At 48.9% G+C, this 20,761-nt stretch overlaps 2 protein-coding genes across 8 annotated transcripts in view; one reads left to right on the top strand and one right to left on the bottom strand.

Annotated features, from left to right (window-relative positions):
* Positions 1-6,220, top strand: part of CIMAP2 (ciliary microtubule associated protein 2) — a 37,961-nt gene extending 31,741 nt beyond the window's left edge. For 3 of the 7 annotated variants that reach the window (XM_071092647.1, XM_071092641.1, XM_071092648.1), the window contains exons 10-11: positions 3,415-3,552; positions 5,769-6,220. In XM_071092647.1, coding sequence (XP_070948748.1) covers positions 3,415-3,532 — 118 coding nt within the window. In that variant the 3' untranslated portion in view covers positions 3,533-3,552; positions 5,769-6,220. The remainder of the gene's footprint in view (positions 1-3,414; positions 3,553-5,768) is intronic. The other 4 variants (XM_011764335.2, XM_011764338.2, XR_011620460.1 and 1 more) reach the window with 3 other exon arrangements.
* Positions 6,221-13,515: 7,295 nt separating this feature from the next.
* LOC105495116 (24-dehydrocholesterol reductase) overlaps positions 13,516-20,761 on the bottom strand; it is a 36,635-nt gene continuing 29,389 nt past the window's right edge. Inside the window, exons 7-9 of the mRNA XM_011764344.2 lie at positions 17,931-18,128; positions 17,328-17,506; positions 13,516-16,291 (exon numbers count right to left, since the gene is read on the bottom strand). Coding sequence (XP_011762646.2) covers positions 16,138-16,291; positions 17,328-17,506; positions 17,931-18,128 — 531 coding nt within the window. The 3' untranslated portion in view covers positions 13,516-16,137. The remainder of the gene's footprint in view (positions 16,292-17,327; positions 17,507-17,930; positions 18,129-20,761) is intronic.

Below are 20,761 nucleotides of genomic sequence, written 5' to 3'. Positions count from 1 at the left end.
CCCTCTCTCTCCTTATTCCTCTCTGTATTTCTGGTGGAGGTGGATGGGGTAGAAACTTGAGCATATTTCTGGGCTGATGGGCAGGGAAGGAGTGGGAGATTCCTTGTGAGGTGGTGGAACATGCTCTTTGCTTGGGCTGGAGGGGTGATCACCCTGAGCACAGGGAGAAACGTTGGCCTTGGATGGGGGTAGGGGGTGGGGGAGAAAAAGGGTTGATGATTTAATGAATTTAGTGGATATTTGCTAGGGGTCAGAACATAGAAGGTCTCAGGCAAACGGTGCAGAGGGGAAGGATTGATTTAGCATCAGGTACATGAAGGAGGGCTCAGCCAGGTGCCATGAGCATGTGGGCATGTCTACCCTGAAAGGTGGCCTGGAGAGATGGAGGATATTCCAGGCAGCCAGTCTGGGTGTGAGGGGTAAACGAGCCTGGCCTGATCAGGGATGGCTGAGCAGCGGGAGGGTGGGCTGTGGCAGGGGATACGGAAGAACAAAGCCAGGTGGATCAGGTGGGGTGGGATCAGCCGAGTCGTGATGGAGGAGTCTGGTGTCTTTGCTGACGAATACCTGCAAATCAAGCAGCCAGTAAGTGTTCTTCAAAGTGCAGCTGACGTGGGAGGAAATCTTTGGAAAATGCCACTTGGAAGATGTAATGTTGGGATGGGACTCGCCTTTGCCTTCTCATCTCTGAATTAACAGTTGCTCAGGTAGGAAACCTTTAGGGGGTTATAAAATATTACAGTAGACCCCCCAAAAATGTGTCCTATATTGAGGTAGGGGACTGCGGTTCTGTTGTTTACAAGCCATATGCTATTGACAAGTCCTGTGACCTTCCTGTTGCATATTTTGTTCCCTAAATGACATCAGCATTTATAGCCCATGTCCCCATAGGTAGCCTGGACTCCACTCTGTGTCATCTGCTTGATGGCCTTCAGATCAGCATGGACTTTTCACCCTGACATGGCCCGTTTGAGGCTCCAACAAGTTGGTGAACATTGGGAGAAGATGCAGGTTAAAGTCTCCAGTTTGGCATCTCTTAGCTGTGTGACCCTGGGCTACTAACCACAACTCTCTTAGCTGTAGAATGGGCACAATAAAGCCTGTCTCACAGGCCAGGGTCTATGTGGAAGACTTGCCATCCAACTCTTTCCCCATAGCCCAGCACCACACAGCAGGGCACTGCTGGCACGTGGGAGGGGTGAGGTGCCTCTTCTTCATGGTGCCAGATTCTCCTGCCCAGTGGCAGGACGGTTAGCATTCCAGGTGCCTGCCCACTGGTTGGGGAGTAGTGGTCCAGAGTCTTTGGGAAGACCCCAAAACCCTCTTGCATGTTTCCATTGCCCCCAAGGGGGAAAATGCCACCCCCAATTTAGCTGATTCAATTCAGGATACATTTACTGAGCACAAAGAACGTGCAAGGAAGTCTGCTGGGATCACCCTTGAAGGGGTCTGTGTGTAATGGTTGGAAGGAGCAGAGGCCTGGGAGGCAGAACAGACTTTCTGTCCCTAATCTATGCAGATCATTTCATCTTTTTCTGGCATCGAGTATACATTTGTACTGGATACCTATGTTTAAGGCTATGGCTGTTTTTCCAAATTGCTTATAGTTGAGGATAGACTGTATGGGAGTGGGAAAGAAGAAATACTATGGGAGTTCAGAGGAGGCAAATGTTACATTGAATTTGGAGCTGTCCAAGCAGGGAGGGCTGCTTGGAAGAAGTGGCATTTGATCTGGTTCTGAAAAGCTGGATAAGAGTTGGGCTTGGAAAGGGGTAACAACCGTTAATCAAAGGTTGACTGTGTGCCAGGCACTGTACTCAGCTCTGTATAAACATCTCTCATCCGGGAGTAGTGGTTCATGCATGCAATCCCAGCACTTTGGGAGGCTGAGGCAGGCAGATCACCTGAGGAGTTCAAGACCAGCCTGGCCAACATGGTGAAAGCACGTCTTTACTAAAAATACAAAAATTAGCCGGGTGCGGTGGCAGGTGCCTGTAGTCTCAACTACTCAGGAGGCTGAGGCAGGAGAATCGCTTGAACCCAGCAGTGGAAATTGCAGTGAGCTGAGATCCCGCCACTGTACTCCAGCCTAGGCAACAGAATGAGACTCCATCTCAATTAAAAAAAAATCATCTCTCATGGGCATCACAAAGCCCTGTGAGGTATGTAATAACTGCCTTTATTATATAGATGAGGATGAGGAAACTGAGTAACTTTCCCAGAGCCACAGCGAGTTACTGACTATAGCAGTTAGCTATTGCTACATAACAAACCACCCAGAAATTCAGTGGCTTAAAACAATAGCCATTTGTTATTGTTCATGAGTCTATGGGTTGGCTGGGGGCTGGCTGGTCTGGGATAGTCTTGGATGGAACAACTAGACTCTCTTCTACACAGACTCCAGCCTTCAGCAGTGTAGCCCAGGCTTGCCTCTATGAAGGAGGCTGGGGTTTGAGAGAGGAAGTGTGCAAGGCCTTTTGCAGCCCAACCACACCATTATTTCTACCACATTCTGTTGGCCAAAGCAAGTTCATGGCTAGCCCAGATTCAAGCAGGGCGGGGGTGCGTGGGGAGTAGACTCCACCTCTTGATGGGAGAGGCTGCAATTGCATTGGAAAGGCCACCAATACAAGGAGCTATGGAGGCCTGGGCCATTTTTGCTCTCTGTCTAGTACAGTCACAAAATAGGATTGGGTCTCTGGTCCATCTGGCTCCAAGCTGTGTTGTTTCTTCAAGGGTTTTCTTCTTCCAGGGAGGAGAAAAATATTTAGGACAGAGGGAAGAGCATGAGTGAAGGAAAGGAAGCAAAAAGTTCAGGACATACCTGGGCAATACTAAATGGCCCATTTTAAATGATGTGTGGGGTGTGTAGAGGGGAATAGTGGATAATAAGGCAGGAGAGGTGGTTCGGTCAGTCCTTAGAGGGCTGGAATGCATAGCTAAGCTGCTTGGACTTTATCTTGTATGTGAGAAGCCACATAAATTTTTTAAAGTTGAATTTATTTATTTTATTTATTTATTTACTATTTTTTTCGAGACAGAGTTTTATTTTGCTCTGTTGCTCAGGCTGGAGTGCAATGGCGTGATCTCGGCTCACTCCAACCTCTGCCTCCTGGGTTCAAGCGATTCTTTTGCCTCAGCCTCCCGAGTAGCTGGGATTACACCTCCCACCACACCCGGCTAACTTTTGTATTTGTAATAGAGACGGGGTTTCGTCGTGTTGGCCAGGCTGGTCTCAAACTCTTGACCTCAGGTGATCCACCTGCCTTGGCCTCCCAAAGTGCTAGGATTACAGGCATGAGCCACCGCGCCGAGTCTAAAGTTGAACTTATTATAGTATAACTCACATGCAGTAAAATTCATTCTCTTTAGGTATACAACTCTATGAGGTTTTTTTGTTGTTTTTTGAGATAGTGTCAACACTCCGTCACCCAAGCTAGAGCGCAGTGGCATGAACATGACTTATGGCAGCCTCAACCTTCTGGGCTCAAGCAATCCTCCCACCTCAGCCTCCCAAGTACTGGGACTATAGGTGTGCACCACTGCACCCAGGTAATTTTTAAATTTTTTGTAGAGATGTGCTTTTGCCATTCTGCCCAGGCTGTTCTTGAACACCTGAGCTCAAGCAATCCACCCACCTCAGCCTCCCAGAGTGCTGGGACTACAGGCATGAGCCACCACACCCAGCCCAATTCTATGAATTTTGACAAATGCATGTAGTTGTCATACATATCACCTCAGGCAAGATGTAGAATATTCCTATCCCCCTTATGCTATCTGTAGTCAGTCTACTCCTCCTACTGCCATCCCTGGCAACTCTGTCATCCCTGGAGTTTTGCCTTTTCCAGAATGTCATATAAATGGAATCATCTGTATGTAGAATTTTGTATCTTTTTCTTTCAGTGCTCTTGAGATTCAGCCATGCTGTTGTTGTGTGTATCCATAGTTCGTTCCTTTTTAATGCTGAGTTGGATCGCACTGTATGGTTGCGACACAGTTTGTTTATCCATTCCTAAGTTGAGGGACATTTGGATTGTTTACAGTTTGGGGAATTTTACAGTTTGGGGAATTTTAAATAAAGCTGCTACAGTTACATACAGGTCTTCACGTAGACATACGTTTCTATTTCTCTCTGGTAAATATCTAGGAGTAGGATTTCTAGGTCATTTGGTGGGTGTGTGTATAACTTTGTAAGAAGCTGTTGAACTATCTTGAAATGGCTGGTCCATTTTGCACTCCCACCAGCAATGCATGAGGGGTCTAAGGGTTCTGCATCCTTGTCAGCACTTGGTATTGTCAGGGTATTTTCTTTTCTAATTTAAGCCATTCTAATAGTATATTTCATTATGGTTTGAATTTGCATTTCTCCAGTGACAAGATATTGAGGATCTTTTCATATGCGTCCTCTGATGTCTTCTTTTGGTGAAGTGTTTTCAAATCTTTTGCACATTTTAAACAAATGGGTTGCTTGGTTTCTTATATTCAGCTTTGAGTTCCTTAGATATTCTTTTTTTTTTTTTGAGACGGAGTCTCACGCTGTTGCCCAGGCTGGAGTGCAGTGGCGCGATCTCGGCTCACTGCAAGCTCCGCCTCCTGGGTTCACGCCATTCTCCTGCCTCAGCCTCCTGAGTAGCTAGGACTACAGGCGCCCGCCACTGCGCCCGGCTAATTTTTTGTATTTTTAGTAGAGACGGGGTTTCACTGTGGTCTCGATCTCCTGACCTTGTGATCCGCCCGCCTCGGCCTCCCAAAGTGCTGGGATTACAGGCTTGAGCCACCACGCCCGGCCTTGAGTTCCTTAGATATTCTAAGCATAAGACCTTTATCAGATATGTGTTTTGGAAATATTTTTTTCCCAGATATCCAGAAGGATTTTAATGGGAAGTAATTATTGTGTTTAATAAACATACTTATGGCATTATGGACTGTTGCGGGGATAGAGACAAGGAGGCTGCCTCAATGGTAGAGATGAGAAATGAGGCATGGGGCCAGGCCAGGGGCCGTGAACATGGGGAGGAATGGAGAGACAGGAGGCGTGGAGACCCACTGGATGGTGGGAAAGACCTTTCTTATCCTGGTGAGTCCTCCCTCCTTTGACAAATATTTGTTAAGCACAGGTAATGATCTAGGCATAGGGGAAATACCAATGAAGAAGTCCAAGTCCTGCATTCATGGAGTTCACATCTTGTTGGGGAGGACAGACAACAAACAGATATATCAAGTGTGTAACGTACGGGCTGGCGGATGCTGTTTGACACACACAGCAAGGGGTCTTTATGGAAGTGCCATCTTCCAAAGGGCTCATGGGATGGGAGGTTGAGTCCTCCGGGTTTCCACTCATGGGAAAGAACTGGAGCAGTGGAGGGAAAGTGGGACTGAGGTCAGGGCTTACATTCTGGCCCTGATGCTGGCCTCAGGTGACCTCAGGGAAGTTCCCTTCTCTCTCTGGTCCTTGTTCTTCCTCTCAGGGTTGGGTCAGATAATCTTCCAGGCACTATGATTTTGTACCTGAAGTTCTTACAAGCCAACTTGGGTGCTTTAATGAGCTGAACTGGGTATGAATCGCTGGAATCCCATCCTTAGAATCAGGCTGTTTTGTTGAAAAGGTCTAGAGGTCATCAATTTTGGCCTCTCACCAATGTAGGATCTCCTGTGAAGCAGAACCAACAGGTACCTGTTCATCCCCTATGGGTGTCCCTCCAGGGATGAGGAGCCCACTCCCTTCCAAGGGATCACTTCCATTTTTAATTTTTTCTGTCTTTTTAAAGGGAAAGGATCACACCATTTACTAAGGGGAAATGCCCTCCAACTGTGGATTACAATTCAGATCCTACTTCTTAAAGCCACATGTGAAGGACAGCCCGCAGTGACCGGAGAGCCCAAAGGTCTGAAGACAAATCTGGGGGTGAGAGCATGGGTGTGGGAGTGGGGTGTCTTAGAGAAAGGACACATGGGCCTGGGAGAAGGGAGAGATGTATGGGGATCACCTTTGCTGGAGCTGCATACCTGAAGGTCACAGTGTCTTCCAGGACAGCTGGGGACAGGTATCTTTTGTTGCAGGAGATCAATTATCCTGAGAACTCAACTCAGTCAGTGACATGAACATGGGGGCCAGAGAGCAGATGGACTGAAGGGATGGGACGTGGTTGACACTCGTGTGACCCTTTCTATTCTAAAGCCAGAGTGCTTGGCCCCTTGTTTATTAAAGTTCAGAAAGTGGTGGGAGAGTGTAGCATGTATTACACGGCAATTCTAGGACTCTCCAGGAACACCCCATTGCCATCTCAGGATGCTTCTGGAAGCTTAGCAGGGCCTCACTGATGAGGAAACTGCTGACTTCAGGCAATGTCCAGCCATGGGGAACATCTGAGTCAGCCCTTGTGGGTACCCTTCCCTCACTGTTTTATGTCATTGAGAATCGGGGAGCAGGTTGTCCCTAGAGGAGACTGGCATACCACAGCTTCGTCCACAAAGCTCACATGATAAAAAATACTTGAAACACTTTCTTCAGTGTGCGAGTGTCTTACAAAAAGCAGTTATTCACCAGTGTCAAAACAAATGTTTTTGAAGAAGTAAAGCCGTCTTTATTCACCTTGCCAAGGTATTGCAGATGACCAGCTTCCCACGCCCAGTAGCTGATCCTCAGAACCTGGTTGCCACACGATTGTCTATGTTTGATGCCCACTTATTGTTATGTTACTTGTGGTCCATGTTGCAAGAGGGTGCTGAAGGCATACAACCTGGAGGTTGACTGGGAAAAAACTGCTAGCCTCCTAAGCAACCAGAGAGGTGCTAGAACCTGATGTTGCTTTTTAAAGATTTATGTGCTGGAGTGTTCAACCCAATCACCCACAGGACCACGTCTAGAAACTGAACTGGAATTCAGTGGTTATGAAACATTTATTATTTTTGGGGGCTGAGGAGCTCTTTTTTTCTTTTTTTTTGCAAACAGAAGCTTTTAGGGGAAGTCCAATATATAACAAACATGTAGCCACTTTGAATCAAGCTGGGTGAGGCCAGGAGTCCAGCCCTCGGGGCCAGCCCCTGTGCCCTCTTTCCCTGGGATTGTTAGGAACCAGGCCACACAGTAGGAGGTGAGCAGTGGGTGAGCACCGCCTCCCGTCAGATCAGCGGCAGCATTAGATTCTCACAGGAGCCGAACCCTATTGTGAACTGCACATGTGAGGGATCTAGGTTGCACGCTCCTTATGAGAATATAACTAATGCCTGATGATATGAGGTGGAACAGGTTCATCCTGAAACCATCCTCCCCCGCCACCCCGCCCTACCCTGGTCTGTGGAAAAATTGTCTTCCATGAAACCAGTTCCTGGTGCTAAAAAGGCTGGGGACCGCTGTAATAAAGGACTTATATCCAGAATATATGTGAGTTCATATGTATCTCAATAATAAGAAACAACAAAATAAAAAATGTATAAAAGATGTAACAGACACTTTACCAAGAAGATATATGTATAGCAAATAAGTACATGAAAATAAACTCAATGTCATTAGGCATTAAGGAAATGCAAATTAAAACCACAATGAGATAGTACTACCCACCTATTAGGATGGCTAAAATTGAAAAGACTGACCATACCAAGTGTTGGTGAGGATGGGGAACTTTTGTATACTGCTGGTGGAAATGTAAAATGGTACAATTATCTTAGTTCATGTAGAAGATGTTAACATCAGGCCAGATGTGGTGGCTTGCACCTGTAATCCCAGCACTTTGGGAGGCCACGGTGGGCAAATCACCTGAGGTCAGGATTTTGAGGTCAGCCTGGCCAACATGCAAAACCCTGCCTCTACTAAAAATACAAAAACGTTAGCAGAGCGTGGTGGTGGGCGCCTATAGTCCCAGCTACCCGGGAGGCTGAGACAGGAGAATTGCTTGAACCCGGGAGGCAGAGGTTGCAGTGAGCTGAGATCGTGCCATTGCACTCCAGCCTGGGCAACAGAGCGAGACTCCATCTCAAAAAAAAAGATGTTAACATCAGGGGAAGGTGAGTGAGAGGGACTGCTGTACTACCATTGCAACGTTTCTGTAGAATAAATTGCAAATAAAAATAAAAAGCAATTAAACAAGTTAAATATATGCAATAAAACTTTTAAAGAGACTGTTTACCTTACAAAACAAGTACATTTGTTCAAATATCTCTATCAGCTATTATATTACAGACAGTCACTGTCACTGTAGAGAAGGTCAGCAAGGCCAGGTGCGGCAGCTCATGCCTGTAATCCCAGCACTTTGGGCGGCCAAGGCGGGCAGATTACCTGAGGTCAGGAGTTCGAGACCAGCCTGGCCAATATGGTGAAATCCCGTCTCTACTAAAAATACAAAAAAAAAAAAAAAAAAAAATTAGCCAGGCGTGGTAGCAGACACTTGTAATCCCAGCTACTCGGGAGGCTGAAGTAGGAGAATTGCTTAAACCTGGGAAGTGGAGGTTGCAGTGAGCAGAGATCAAGCCACTACACTCCAGCCTGGTCAATAGAGCAAGACTCTGTGTCAAAACAAACAAACAAAAACAACAACAAAAAAGGTCAGTAAATTTGTGACGCTTGCCTTTTTATAAGAGAAACCTGTGTAACAACTTTATTTATTTATTTATTGAGACAGGTCTTGCTGTGTCCAGCCCAGGCTGGGGTACAGTGGCGTCATCATGGCTAACTATAGCCTCAACCTCCTGGTCGAGGAGCTCAAGCGATGCTCACATCTCTAAGCCTCTCAAGTAGCTGGGACTATAGGCTGCACCACCACACCTGGCTAATGTTTTTGTTGTTTTAGAGATAGCATCTTGCTATGTTGCCTAGCTTGGTCTGGAATTCCTGGGCTCAAGCTGTTTTCCCACCTTGGCCTCCTAAAGTGCTGGGATTATAGGCGTGAATCACCAAGCCTGGCCACAAGGTTTTTTTTTTTTTTTTTGAGACAAAGTCTTGCTCTGTAGCCCAGGCTTGAGTGTAGTGGTGGGATCTCAGCTCACTGTAACCTCTGCCTCCCAGGTTCTAGCTATTCTCATGCCTCAACCCCGCAAGCAGCTGGGACTACAGGCATGAGCCACCATGACCGATTATGTTTGTATTTTTAGTAGAGATGGGGTTTTGACTGGTCTCGAACTCCTGGCCTCAAGTGATCTACCAGCCTTGGCCTCCCAAAGTGCTGGGATTACAGGTGTGAGCCACTGCATCTGGCCCCTGGCCACAACTTTAAATTAGGCAATTCTTTAATATTTTGCCATGAGATAAGAATGAGTTCATGTGTGTTACAAAAATAATGTGTGCTGGGGAGGGACATTCATCTATAATGGAGCAAAAGGCTCTCTGGCTGCCAGAGCCGGCTGTGCTGCCTATGGAGGGCTAGAAGTGCCAGGGACTCCATACCCCTCTGGAGCTACCCCCACTAAGGGAAGTTGGTTATAAATACCAGCTCCCTCACCCCTTGTGGGATGTACCTTTGAAACGCATGTTTTACATTGGTTTCCAGTTTTCCGAGCGCAGTTACACTGTAGTGGCCACCACTGGTAACCTGCTTGAGAATGAACCCATTATTGGCCGTCATCCCTTCCCTACTCCCCTGCTGGTGTTTACTTCACCTCCCAAATAAACTGCTTGCACTCAAATCTTTGTCTTAGGGTTGGCTTCTAGGGAAACCCAAACCAAGACGAACACATTTTTTCAGGCATTCCAATGGATCATCCTGTTACACCCAGGGCTTGGGAACCTCATTTGGTGACCACTGCTCTGCTCTGCGATAGTAACTCCATCTGTCTGTCCAGGCTCTCCTCGCACACCCCCAAGACAGCCCTTCCCAGTGCAGGGCAGCTATGATTGTAAAAGGGTCCTTTGGATGTTGAGCTGAAATCTGGCTTGTTGTGACCCTTGCCCTCCTGCCTGGGCAGGGCCATAAGAGGACATGGAGTTCTGCAGGTTGTTAACTGGGCTCTGCTGGGGCCTCCAGCAATCCCTGGGGAAGGAGGGCATGAGGGCGTGGCCACAAGGGCTGGACTCCTGGCCCCACCCAGCTTGACTCAAAGTAGCTCCATGTTTGTTATATATATATCGGACTTTCCCTAAAAGGTTTTGTTTGGGGAAAAAAGCTCCACAGCCAAAAATGAAATGAATAAATATTTAATAACCACCAGATTCTAGTTCCATCTCTTGAAATGGTCCTGCAGGTGACTGGGTTGAACCCTCTAGCACATACAACTTAAAAAAGTAACAGCAGGTTCTAGCACCTCCCTGGTTGCTCAGGAGGATGGTGATCTCTCCCACTCCAGTGTGAGATGCTGCCAGGTTGTGGGAAGCCCTGAGCAGACCAAAAATAGCCTTTTACAAGCCATGCCCCAGACTTAACATCCAGGTTCTTACTATGCCTTCAGCACCACCTTGCAACATGGACCACAGGTAACGCAACAATGAGTGGGTGTCACACATAGGCAGTCCTGCTGCAACCAGGTTCTGAAGAACGGCTAGTAGGCATGGGCAGCTGGTCATCTGCAACGTCCTGGCAAGGTGAAGCACGGCTGGCATAGCTGCTCACTTTACAAGGAGAAACTGAGACCCACAGGAGGAGTAAGTTTACATAGGTTGCATGGCGTGGTTGCTTTAGTAAACATTAATAGAATGGGACTTCATTTGCTGTGTTAGGTTCTTATCAATACCTAAGAGTGATGGTTCTGACCATTGTGAACGCTGTACCATGCTGTCTTTGGCTTTTTACCTTGATTTCACAACATCCCTCAGCACACCAGCCAGGCCAGCTCTGGGAAGCTCCCTTTGTTCAAAGTTCAGGTCCTGCCATCCTCATCGCTGTCGGCTGCTCGATGCCTGCCCTGGGCCTGAGCAAGCCCAGGTCCCACTCTGGCCCTGCCATAGTCTTTTGGCCCTGAAGGCAGTTTCACCTTCTCCAACTTGACCCTTGGAGCTCCTCCTTCTCAGAAGCAGTTTACACCTGTTCCCAGGTTCAGCTGATCCACTCCCTCTTCCTGGACCTGCTGCAGCATTAGCCAGGGAATGGGGGTTCACCAATAATGAGAATGATTAACAAGGGAGTGGGGGATGATCACAGAGATGCCTAAGGTTCAGAAGCCTGAGAGGCGAACGTACTGAGGCCAGAGCCAGGGCGCAGGAACCACCTTTCCTGCTAAGCTTGGATTTGGAGGGCTCAATATGGGAGGTCTCTGTTAAGTGGTGTGTTGGTAAATGTCTGTCTCTCAAAACAAAACAAAGCCCTCCTATGAGAGTTAATTCTATGTGCCAATTTCACAGGGCTATGGGGTGCCCAGACATGTGACCAAATATTACTTTGGGTATGTCTGTGAGGGTGTTTCTGGATGAGATTAACATTGAATCAGACTGAGCAAAGCAGGCTGCCCTTCCTAAAGCAGGTGGGCCTCATCCAATCAACTGAAGACACGAGCAGAACAAAAGGACTGAATGAGAGGAAACTCCTCCTGCCTGAGTGCTTAAGCTGGGACATCAGGCTTTTCCTGCCTTCAGACCTGAACTGAAAAGTGGGCTCTTCTTGGGTCTTGAGCCTACCAGCTTTTGGACTGGAACTTACACCATTAGCTCTCCTTGTTCTCGGCTCTTTGGACTCAAACTGGAACTACATCATTGGCTTTCCTGGGTATCTAGCTTGCCTACTGTAGATCTTGGGACTTCTTAGCCTCCATAATCACATGAACCAATACTTTATAAGTCTGTTTCTCTGTCTCTGCATGTGTCTGCCTTTCTATAGTCATGTGATACATAACATTTTGGTCAATCATAGACTGCATATACAATGGTGGACCCATAAGATTATAATGCCATATTTTTACTGTACCATTTCTATATTTAGATATACAAGTACTTACCATTGTGTTATAATTGCTTATAGTATTCAGTACTGTACCATGTTGTACAGGTCTGTAGTCTAGGAGCAATAAGCTATCCCATATAGCTAGGTGTGTAGTAGGCTGTACCATTTAGGTTTGTGTAACTACACTGTGTGATATTCACACAATAATGAAATCACCTAATGATGTATTTCTTAGAACTTATCCTTGTTGTTAAGGGATGTGTGCCTGTGTGTGTGTATCTCCTATTGGTTCTGTTTCTCTGAAGAACACTGATTGATAGAATAAGTCCTGATTTGTAGCGCTGCTAATTTCTGTGGTGTAAATGCTCCCCCTGTGGGTGATTTCAGGTTGCCAATGTCCATGGAAGTGGAAGGAGATACGCATCATAGCCCTTGTAAGCTGGTACAAGCCATATCCAGCACACCACTGACCCCCTCCCACAAACACCTTTCTCACTCCTCCCCCAGGGGGATCAGACTTCAGGTCTGCCAGTGGGGTAACTAGAAGTTCCAAGGATACGCATGTGAGTTCTCTTCTACTTTCAGCTTCCATGAGGTCACGTAGTGAACAGATTGTTGACACCCTCCTGTAAGGAGGTTGGTAAACCAAGCCAAGGCCCCTCAGGTGGCCCTCTTGCTTCTCACAGGTCTTGATGCCAGGTTCATGGCTTGAGGCTTGTAAGGCAGCTGCTGCTAAGATTCAGATTTGGAACTGGGAACAGCAACATACAGATTGTCCAGTCTAGAGCCTAAGCTCAGCAAACCAAGGAGCTCTGGGTTGGGCTCTCAGGCACCAGCCCAGATAATGCCTTATTGATTGACTGATTGATTGACTGATTGAGACAGGGTCTTGCTCTGTGTCACCCCAGCTGGAGTGCAGTAGCATGATCATAGCTCACTTCAGCCTCAAGTTTCTGAGCTGAAGCAATCCTCCTGCCTCAGCCTCCAGAGTAGCTGGGCCTACAGATACCTGCCACCATACTTAGCTAATTTTTAGACAGGGTCTCACTATGTTGCTCAGCTTGGTCTTGAATTTCTGGCCACAAGCGCTTCTCCTGCAGTGACTCAGGAATCCAGGTTCCTTCTGACATAAGACTGTCCAACCACCTATGGCCTGGTTGTCATTTGCACTGAGTGAAGGGAAGGGGGGAGCCAGGAGACCTCATACAGGTTTTTATGACTTCTGTTTACATTCCACTGGAAAACTCTTAACACAAGGACACAACTGGTTGTAAGGAAGGCTGGGAAAGGTAGTCTAGCTATGTGTCCAAAGAACGGACGAATGCATTTCAGTCGACAGCTAGTGGGTTCACCAGTTTGTAGATGAGGACAATAGTCTCAACAGGATTAACTTGCTAAAATTAATTGGTCACAACCAAGTGACAAAGCCAGGCCTCCACCCTAACAGAGCCACCATCATCTCACTTGGACTGCAGTGGGGGCCTTCTCACTGGTCTGCTTGCCACCCTGCACAGAGAGGGATCCTTTCAACACTTACTCCAGTCACACTCTGACAGTGATAGAAATAAGCCTGTCAGTTCCTGCATGTTCTTCCAGCCCTTGACCATGGGCTCATGGATTCAGTGAGGGCAACTGAGTTGGAGAATGGCACAGCCTGCACCCGAGCCCAGCTTTGACTCCACATTTTGGTCCCCCAAGCAAGAAACGACAAACACCAGCTTCCAGGCCACTTTTATTTTAACAGAAGCAGCAGCCCCACAACCACGGGGACATGTCTTCCAGATAGTAGACACAGTGCCTGTGGCTGTAAGAGCCTGACAGGGGAGACTCATGCCTTTCTCTTTGGCCCCCATGACCAAAGAAGAAAATGAAAATCACACACCATACACTGCCACACCCATCTCCACCCCTCCCTTTCAGTAACATCCAATTCATCCTTCTGGCCAAAGAAACTGGCTACAATTCTGATTCTACAGAAAACCTTCATGCAGCCAGGAAACTCGGGGCTCTGGAGGGGAGAGGCTTACTCTGATACTTTCCACATGCACTGCCCACTGGCATCAGGTTTAACTCCACCCAAAACCATCACACGGATGGCCAGGGACAGGACTGGCTACAAAAAAAAAGCCATGAACTCAGCTCACCATGCTAAGAAGACTGCCTCTTTCCAGGCAAGATTCTACTGGAGCAACATAACCTGAGGGTGTGATTCCAAAATACCTACCCTTCCAAGCCCCGGGTTGTGGATAAGGTCTGGATTTTGGTTATATGATTAAGGGCGACAGAGGCTGCTGGCATCTCTGGCTACAGTCCCAGGCGCTTAGGGTTGGAGGCTTCACTGGCGAAACAATGGCACTGTTTGATTAAGTAGCTCGTGTTAACCATTCATCTACAGCAAGTAGAATCATCAGTTTTGCACTGAGCGAGGAAGCACATGGGTCTCCTATGAGAGCTAATGCCAAAATTCACATGCTTTGTAAAATAGAGGATGAGGTTTGTTTCTTTCTTCTGCCCCCTCCAGAGGCCAAATGGGTAGGGTGGTTCCTTTGCCTTCTGAGTGCCTGGATGCCCCCAGCCCTCACAGGACCCTACTAAGACACTGGCAGTATGCCAAGCCTTGGGTGGGATGGGTGAACACCCCTCAGTCAAAGCGTGACTCTAAGAGGATTCTGGCACCTGGAATGACAAGACGGATGCTTCCCTGCAAGCCAGGTATGAGCCTTTCTGAAAATGAGATGAGAGCTGGTCTTGGGGTTGAAGGAAGGATCTTGAATGACAGATAATCCCCAAGTGTCCACTGGATCATTTATTTTTCCTCTGACTTTCCACACAAATGAGGCTTTCCGTGGGTTTTGCAACCACAGTGTCTAAGACAATCAGAAGGGTTCCAGGGAGGTCTTGTCTGTAGCGATGTGACAGATGAGGAAACTGCAGCTCAGAGGACAATGACTTGCCCACCTTGTACAGCTCGCTGACAGTAGAGGGGGCTGAAACCTAGGTCTCCTGACTCACAAGCCACAACCATGACTGGCTCAGCTCCCTTAATTCCAGTTTCCCTTATGTGACGCAATTCCTTCTCAGATTCGGGTTTTGAGCTGAGGCTGGGCAGTTCTTAAGATAGAGTTGCATAAACAACCAAGCTTTGTGTTATAACAAGCCAGGGAAGGACCTAGGGAGGTTCCCTTCCCTCTGAAACGGAAATGGAACTTTTCTCTGAGCTTAGGATTTGTAAGGCACTGAAATTAACTATAGCTGGGGTGGGGAGTGGTGGGAGAAAGAAAAAAAGAGGGATGAGTGGTTGGAGAAATCAAGTCGATGCTCTTTTCTTCCAGCCCCACAGTGAGAATCCTACAGAAACATGAGAGTGGACTCCATATTCCCACCTGATGCTGTCCACTCCCCAGCCCCCATGCTGCAGAGCAGCGTGGACCCACTCCCACCATGACAAAGTGGGTTTTGGGACAAGATGAGGCCTGCAGGGTTGGTGAGCCAAGAAGAATGAGCCCAGGTCCCCTGGATCCAATTCGGAGCAGAGAGCCCTCTCTCCACCTAGGTGTCCCAGGCTGAGGCTGGGGCAGGATCCAACCCGGGCATGCCTTCTCCAGGAACACAGGGCTCTCCAAGTGGACTCAGTGGTGGCTGGGGAGGGTCTGCAGGCCCAGGCATTAAGGAGGAAGGGGCAGGATGGCACCAAGGATGGCAGGGAGAACTTTGGCCTCGGACCTGGCTTTGGCACGGCGTATCTTGGGCCTCCCCGCCCCGTGGCTGCCCTCCTGAGATCCCAGGGTGGGGAAGAGCTGTCCTTCTCCTGTGAGGACCTTGTCTGCCTGATAGAGGCGATGGCAGGGCAACTCCAGGGCATCCCCTTCATCATTCCGGCCATGGCTGTGCACAGGTGACCTAATGTGGAGCCTTTTCAGACTCCACTGCAGATGTGACGCTGAACGGGAAGCAACAAGAGCTACCACTTACCCAGCACCTTCAATGTGACCGGTGCTCAACTCAGATGACAACAACCTGCACGTAGCTATTACTATCCCCTTCAACTGATGAAGAGACCCGGGCTCAGAGGGGTTAAGGGACTCACCCAGAGTCACACAGCTAATGAGTTCTAAACGGGGAACTGGATCAGGCTTGTCTGACTCCAAATCCCACATTCTTTCCATTCCACTGGGCTGCTCCCGGAAGCCAGGAGGAAGGTGGTGTTGGGCTGTCAGGGTGGGATTTCTGGAGGGGTTTCTCTCTGAAAGTGTGGATCTGGGAAAGCAGCCAAGCTTGAGTGAAGGGAGGATGCCTGACCACTCACACGTGTCTGTCTCTCCAGGCGGGCTCCAGTTCAGTGCCTGGCGGCCTTGCAGATCTTGTCGTACACCTCGGGGAAGGCGTCCTGGCAACCGAGCTTCTCTCGCAGCTTGTGGTACAAGGAGCCATCAAACATCTCCCAGAACTCCTCCCGGTTCATGTAGCAGTCAGCATACAGCATCTGGAAGCTGCAGAGGCAGAGAAGTGGGTGAGGACGCCGGGAGGCGCATGGAGCGCAAGGTGTGAGAGAAACCCAACTGCTCACTCTGCAGCCCAGAACGAGCTTTTGGAGGATTTCTCTTGTTTAACCCCCTTAACCTGATGAAGAAGATGGTGCAGGTATTCTTATCCCCCTTTTGCAGGTAGGGAATTGGGGCTTAGGGGTTAGGTAGCTTAGCAGTCGAGGCAGTCAGGAGTAGAGCTCAGACTGCTGGGCTTCTGCCCCTCTGCTTGGCCACAGGCACACCCTAATGGAGCAGTGGGGCTGTTTTCCTTTCATCTGTTATTGATTTTCAATAAACTGGACATAAAGTATACAATTGGATGAGCTCGACACATGCATGCAACCAAGGACTCCAGTCACTGCAGTCCAGATCGTGGCTACAACCAGCAGCCCCAAACTTTCCCCGGGCCCCTCAGTTATCCGTCGCCCTCTGCCATCCCCAGGCAACTACTGATGCGCTTTCTATCAGTATGGATTCGTGTGTGTTTTTGGGAATGTTATACGAAAGGAATCATATGGTATTCTTTTTTCCTGGCTTTGTCCATGTTCCACTCAATAGTTTATCCAGGCTGTTTTCTGGGCAATCCTCTGTCCTGGGCCTCTCCGTGGCTTTCATAGTCAGGAATCCATCTCTCCTTAGCTTTGGCCTTTCCATCTGGAGCAGTCGCCCCTGGACACAGCTAAGCCCACACCCATCATCTGTCCCGTGGGGAGAAGTGGGGTGACTCCCAGGTTTCTGGCTGGAGCAGCTGGAAGGGTGTGACGTGTTCCCTGGAGGCGGGGGTGCAGGGAGAAGAGGGCAAGTAGTCCTGCCAGCCCACCTGCTGCCCATCTTTCACAGCTTACCTCCTGACCCAGAGGCCGCCACAGCTCCAGGGGCCCTCAGGAACCAGTTGATAGGCCTGGGGCTCCTGATTCTCCACAGAGCTGGCCTCATTCCCCTGCAGCAGTACCCTGAGGCTGTCAGCTAGAGGGACCATACTATACTCTGCGCCACTCACCCATGGACGCTGCGGACAAACTTCTCCAACTGCCTCATGCAGGACCTGGCTTCAAAGTGTTTCACACGCGGCTCCCCATATGCTCCAATGTCAATGTAGAGCTCTGCCTCATTTCCCTTGGGGTGCACCAGGCCTGGCTGGCTGGGCAGGATGAATGGACACAGCCAGATGGGGTAGACCTGGGTAGACCAGGGAGGTGGGTATTGGTGCTTTTTCTCCAACAGGTGACAGGTTCATGGCTGGCGCGCTCATACCCACCCAAACGAAGGCTTTGCAGCATTCTCAACACCCCCTCAGGTGCTCTCGGATTCGCTCCCCACCCCCCAGCCCTGGCTGAGAACACCCTGACTCCGCCACCTTGGAGGACACAGTCAGAGCAGGTCATGGGGGTACTCGATGCCAGATCCTATGACTCCTCTCCCAGGGAGGCCATCACTGAGTGGGCCAAGGCCTCAGCAGGCATAGGGACAAGAACCGCATCTTAAAGTTGGGAAAACACCCAGAGGGCAGGTGTGCCCAAGGTCGGTCACACGGTTCAGGGGAGGAGACCATGGATTCCAAGGGAACACGCCTAGTGCGCCCGCCCTGCCCTCCCCTACTCACGTGGATGTCGTTTTGGAAGGTGTGCAGGGCCTGCTGCAGGCACTTCATGGGCACCAGCATGTCCTGCACCACGTGGTGCTGCTCGTACAGCTTGCGCAGGGTCTCACCCTGGGTCAGCTTCAGGAGGGAGATCTTGGGAGGCACCATCCAGCCAAAGAGGTAGCGGAAGATGGGGTTGTTGCCAAAGGGGATGATGTCCTAGAAAACAAAGATTAGGGATGGAGAGAAAAAAACCAACAAGGGTTGAATGTCTCCAAGTGCAAGGGGCCAAGGGCCAGGTCCCATTCTGTGCTTGACAGAAGTATACCTGGGTCCAATTCCCCTCTTTGGAGGGGGTGTGATGGGACCTAGGGCTTTACTAGTCCGATCTAGGTTTGCTTCTCAGCTCTGGCATTCCCCAGCAGTGATGACCCCGAGCTAGTTACTTAACTTCTTTGAGCTCAGTTTCCTTATCTGTAAAATGGGCCTTGTGAGGATAATGAGACCGTGCCTGGAGTGCAATGATGAGGTAGCTATCATTCCTGGTCTAGCTGTTGAGATCTGGCCGGCATAGAGCTGGCATTCCATAAATGTTGAAAAACGAATGCTGTTGAATGAGCATAGTGATACTCAGAGAACTTAAGCAGTCTCCCTAAGGGCACACAGCCAGAGACAGCTCTCATGGGGTGGGTGCAGTCTGGCTCAGGTTCGACAAGGAGCCTATTGGTTTGCAGCATTCCTTGCTCACAGCCTGACCACCTGCCTGGCTGCCCCAATTCAGTCTCCCTGGAAACCCTCCTGCGCAGAGGCTGTTCTTCTCTTCCATGCCTCAAACTGCCATGACTCACTCAGCACTGCGGCCTCCTGGCGATGCCCCCGACTCCCCTCCAGCTCTGCCCACCTCCAACAGAGAAGACTTTGGCCCCTGGCTCACAATCTTCCTCCCTGCTTGAGTCCTGCCATCTTCCTGAGGGTCCCCAGTGTCCACTGTTAGCCGATTCTCACAGCTCTGTGAGCCCTTGAAGCCAAGGCCGCTCCTCCATTCATTAGACAGTTCCGAGGGGCCTCTGAGGTCAGGAACCAGGTTCTATGCTGGGTACTGGGGGAGCCAAGATAACTGAGACACGGTCTCTGCCCTTAAGATGCCCACTCCCCCAGGTGTGGAAGACACAGGCCACTGGATGACAGTGTGGGAAGAATGGGGACAAACAGAGGCTGGGGCAGCACATGAAAGGGTCCACATCAGACTAGGAGACACGGCGACTCCCCAAAGCAGCCACGTGTGTAAGCACTGAAGACTGAGTGACCCTTTCCCTCACTCCCCTGGAATCGCCAGACCACTCCCATGAAGTCAGGGACCTGCCTGCTTTCTTCTGTTAGATCCTGCCGCCTTTGCTAATGTCTGGCATGCAACGGGAGCTCAATAAATAGCATGGCTTTTATTGTTTCCTTGGTTACCTTTGGAAGACCTACACACACCCACAGCAGAAATCCCTGTAGTACAAAGGTTAAGCCTCCGTGCGCATTCCTGACCCTGTTTCCCTCCTAGAAATGATCTGATCTCACTCCCCACCCACCCTCAACTCCCCTCCCCCTCCCTAATGGCAAGCATTGGTATGAATGATTTGCCTACCCTTCGGGAGACATCTGATACACAGAGAAGCAGAAGAGCTTTAAAAAAACAGAAAACAAACAAACAAAAAAAACCAAACTCACAAATGGTGGCATCTTGGCACACCTGCTCATCACTGTATCCTGTGTATCAATACAGAGAGCACTACTGCCTTCGGTTGTGGGTGCCTAATGTGTGCTGCAGGGGTCCACAAATTTGGCCCACCCTCTGGTTGTGTGTTCCTTTACAAATTGTCCATGGCTGCCTCCAGGCTACAAGGCAGAGGAGCAGTTACTAGAGAGGCCTTATGGTCTGAAAAACCTAGACTGTATACTATCTGACCCATTGTATAAAATGCTTACTGGATCGGGTACGGTGGCTCACGCCTGTAATCCCAGCGCTTTGGGAGGCCAAGGTGGGCGGATCACTTGAGGTCAGTAGTTCGAGACTAGCCTGGCCAAGATGGCGAAACCCCATCTCTACTAAAAATACCCCCAAAAATTAGCTGGGCATGGTGGCAGGTGCCTGTAATCCCAGCTACTCAGGAGGCTGAGGCAAGGAGAATCGTTTGAACTGGAGAGGCGGAGGTTGCAATGAGCCAAGATCGCGCCACTGCACTCCAGCCTGGGTGACCCTGTGAGACTCCGTCTCAAAAAAAAAAAAAAAGAAAGGTTATTGACCCCTGCTCGATTACAGCGGATGTGTCATAATTTATTTAATCACTTCTATACTGGCAGACATTTAGATTATTTCCAGATTATGCCAACTAATATCCTTCATATATGTATCTTTGCCCTTGTATATGTGTCAGAAAGATAAATTCCCAGAAGTGGAAGATCTTGGCTTAAATGGTGTGTGCAATTTTCATGGATACCATTTCAGAGCTTGTACCATTTTATACTCTCCCAGACAATGTAGAACACTGTTTCCCTTCTCCCTTGCCAGCACGATGTGACATCAAATTTCTAGATCACTGTCATTCATTCTGATAGGGAAAAAATGAGACTCCTGGCATTCTGTTTTGCCCTTCTCTATTTCTGAGTTAGACAGTATCACTTTGACGTTTAAAAGTCATTTGTGTTTTTTTCCTAACAATAGTCAACTGTTAGCCAAATATATCAGCTGAAACCATTCCTTTTCCAGTCTTAGCCTCAGAAAGCTCAAGTTTTAAACATGTGCCCTGCCCTTCTCCTTTCCCGCTTCTGTCCACCCATTACTTATCCTATGTTGCTTAGTGACC

The sequence above is a fragment of the Macaca nemestrina genome, chromosome 1 (genome assembly GCF_043159975.1).
Source record: "Macaca nemestrina isolate mMacNem1 chromosome 1, mMacNem.hap1, whole genome shotgun sequence".
Taxonomy (NCBI): Eukaryota; Metazoa; Chordata; class Mammalia; order Primates; family Cercopithecidae; genus Macaca; species Macaca nemestrina.
This window is presented reverse-complemented; position numbering and strand designations above follow the sequence as displayed.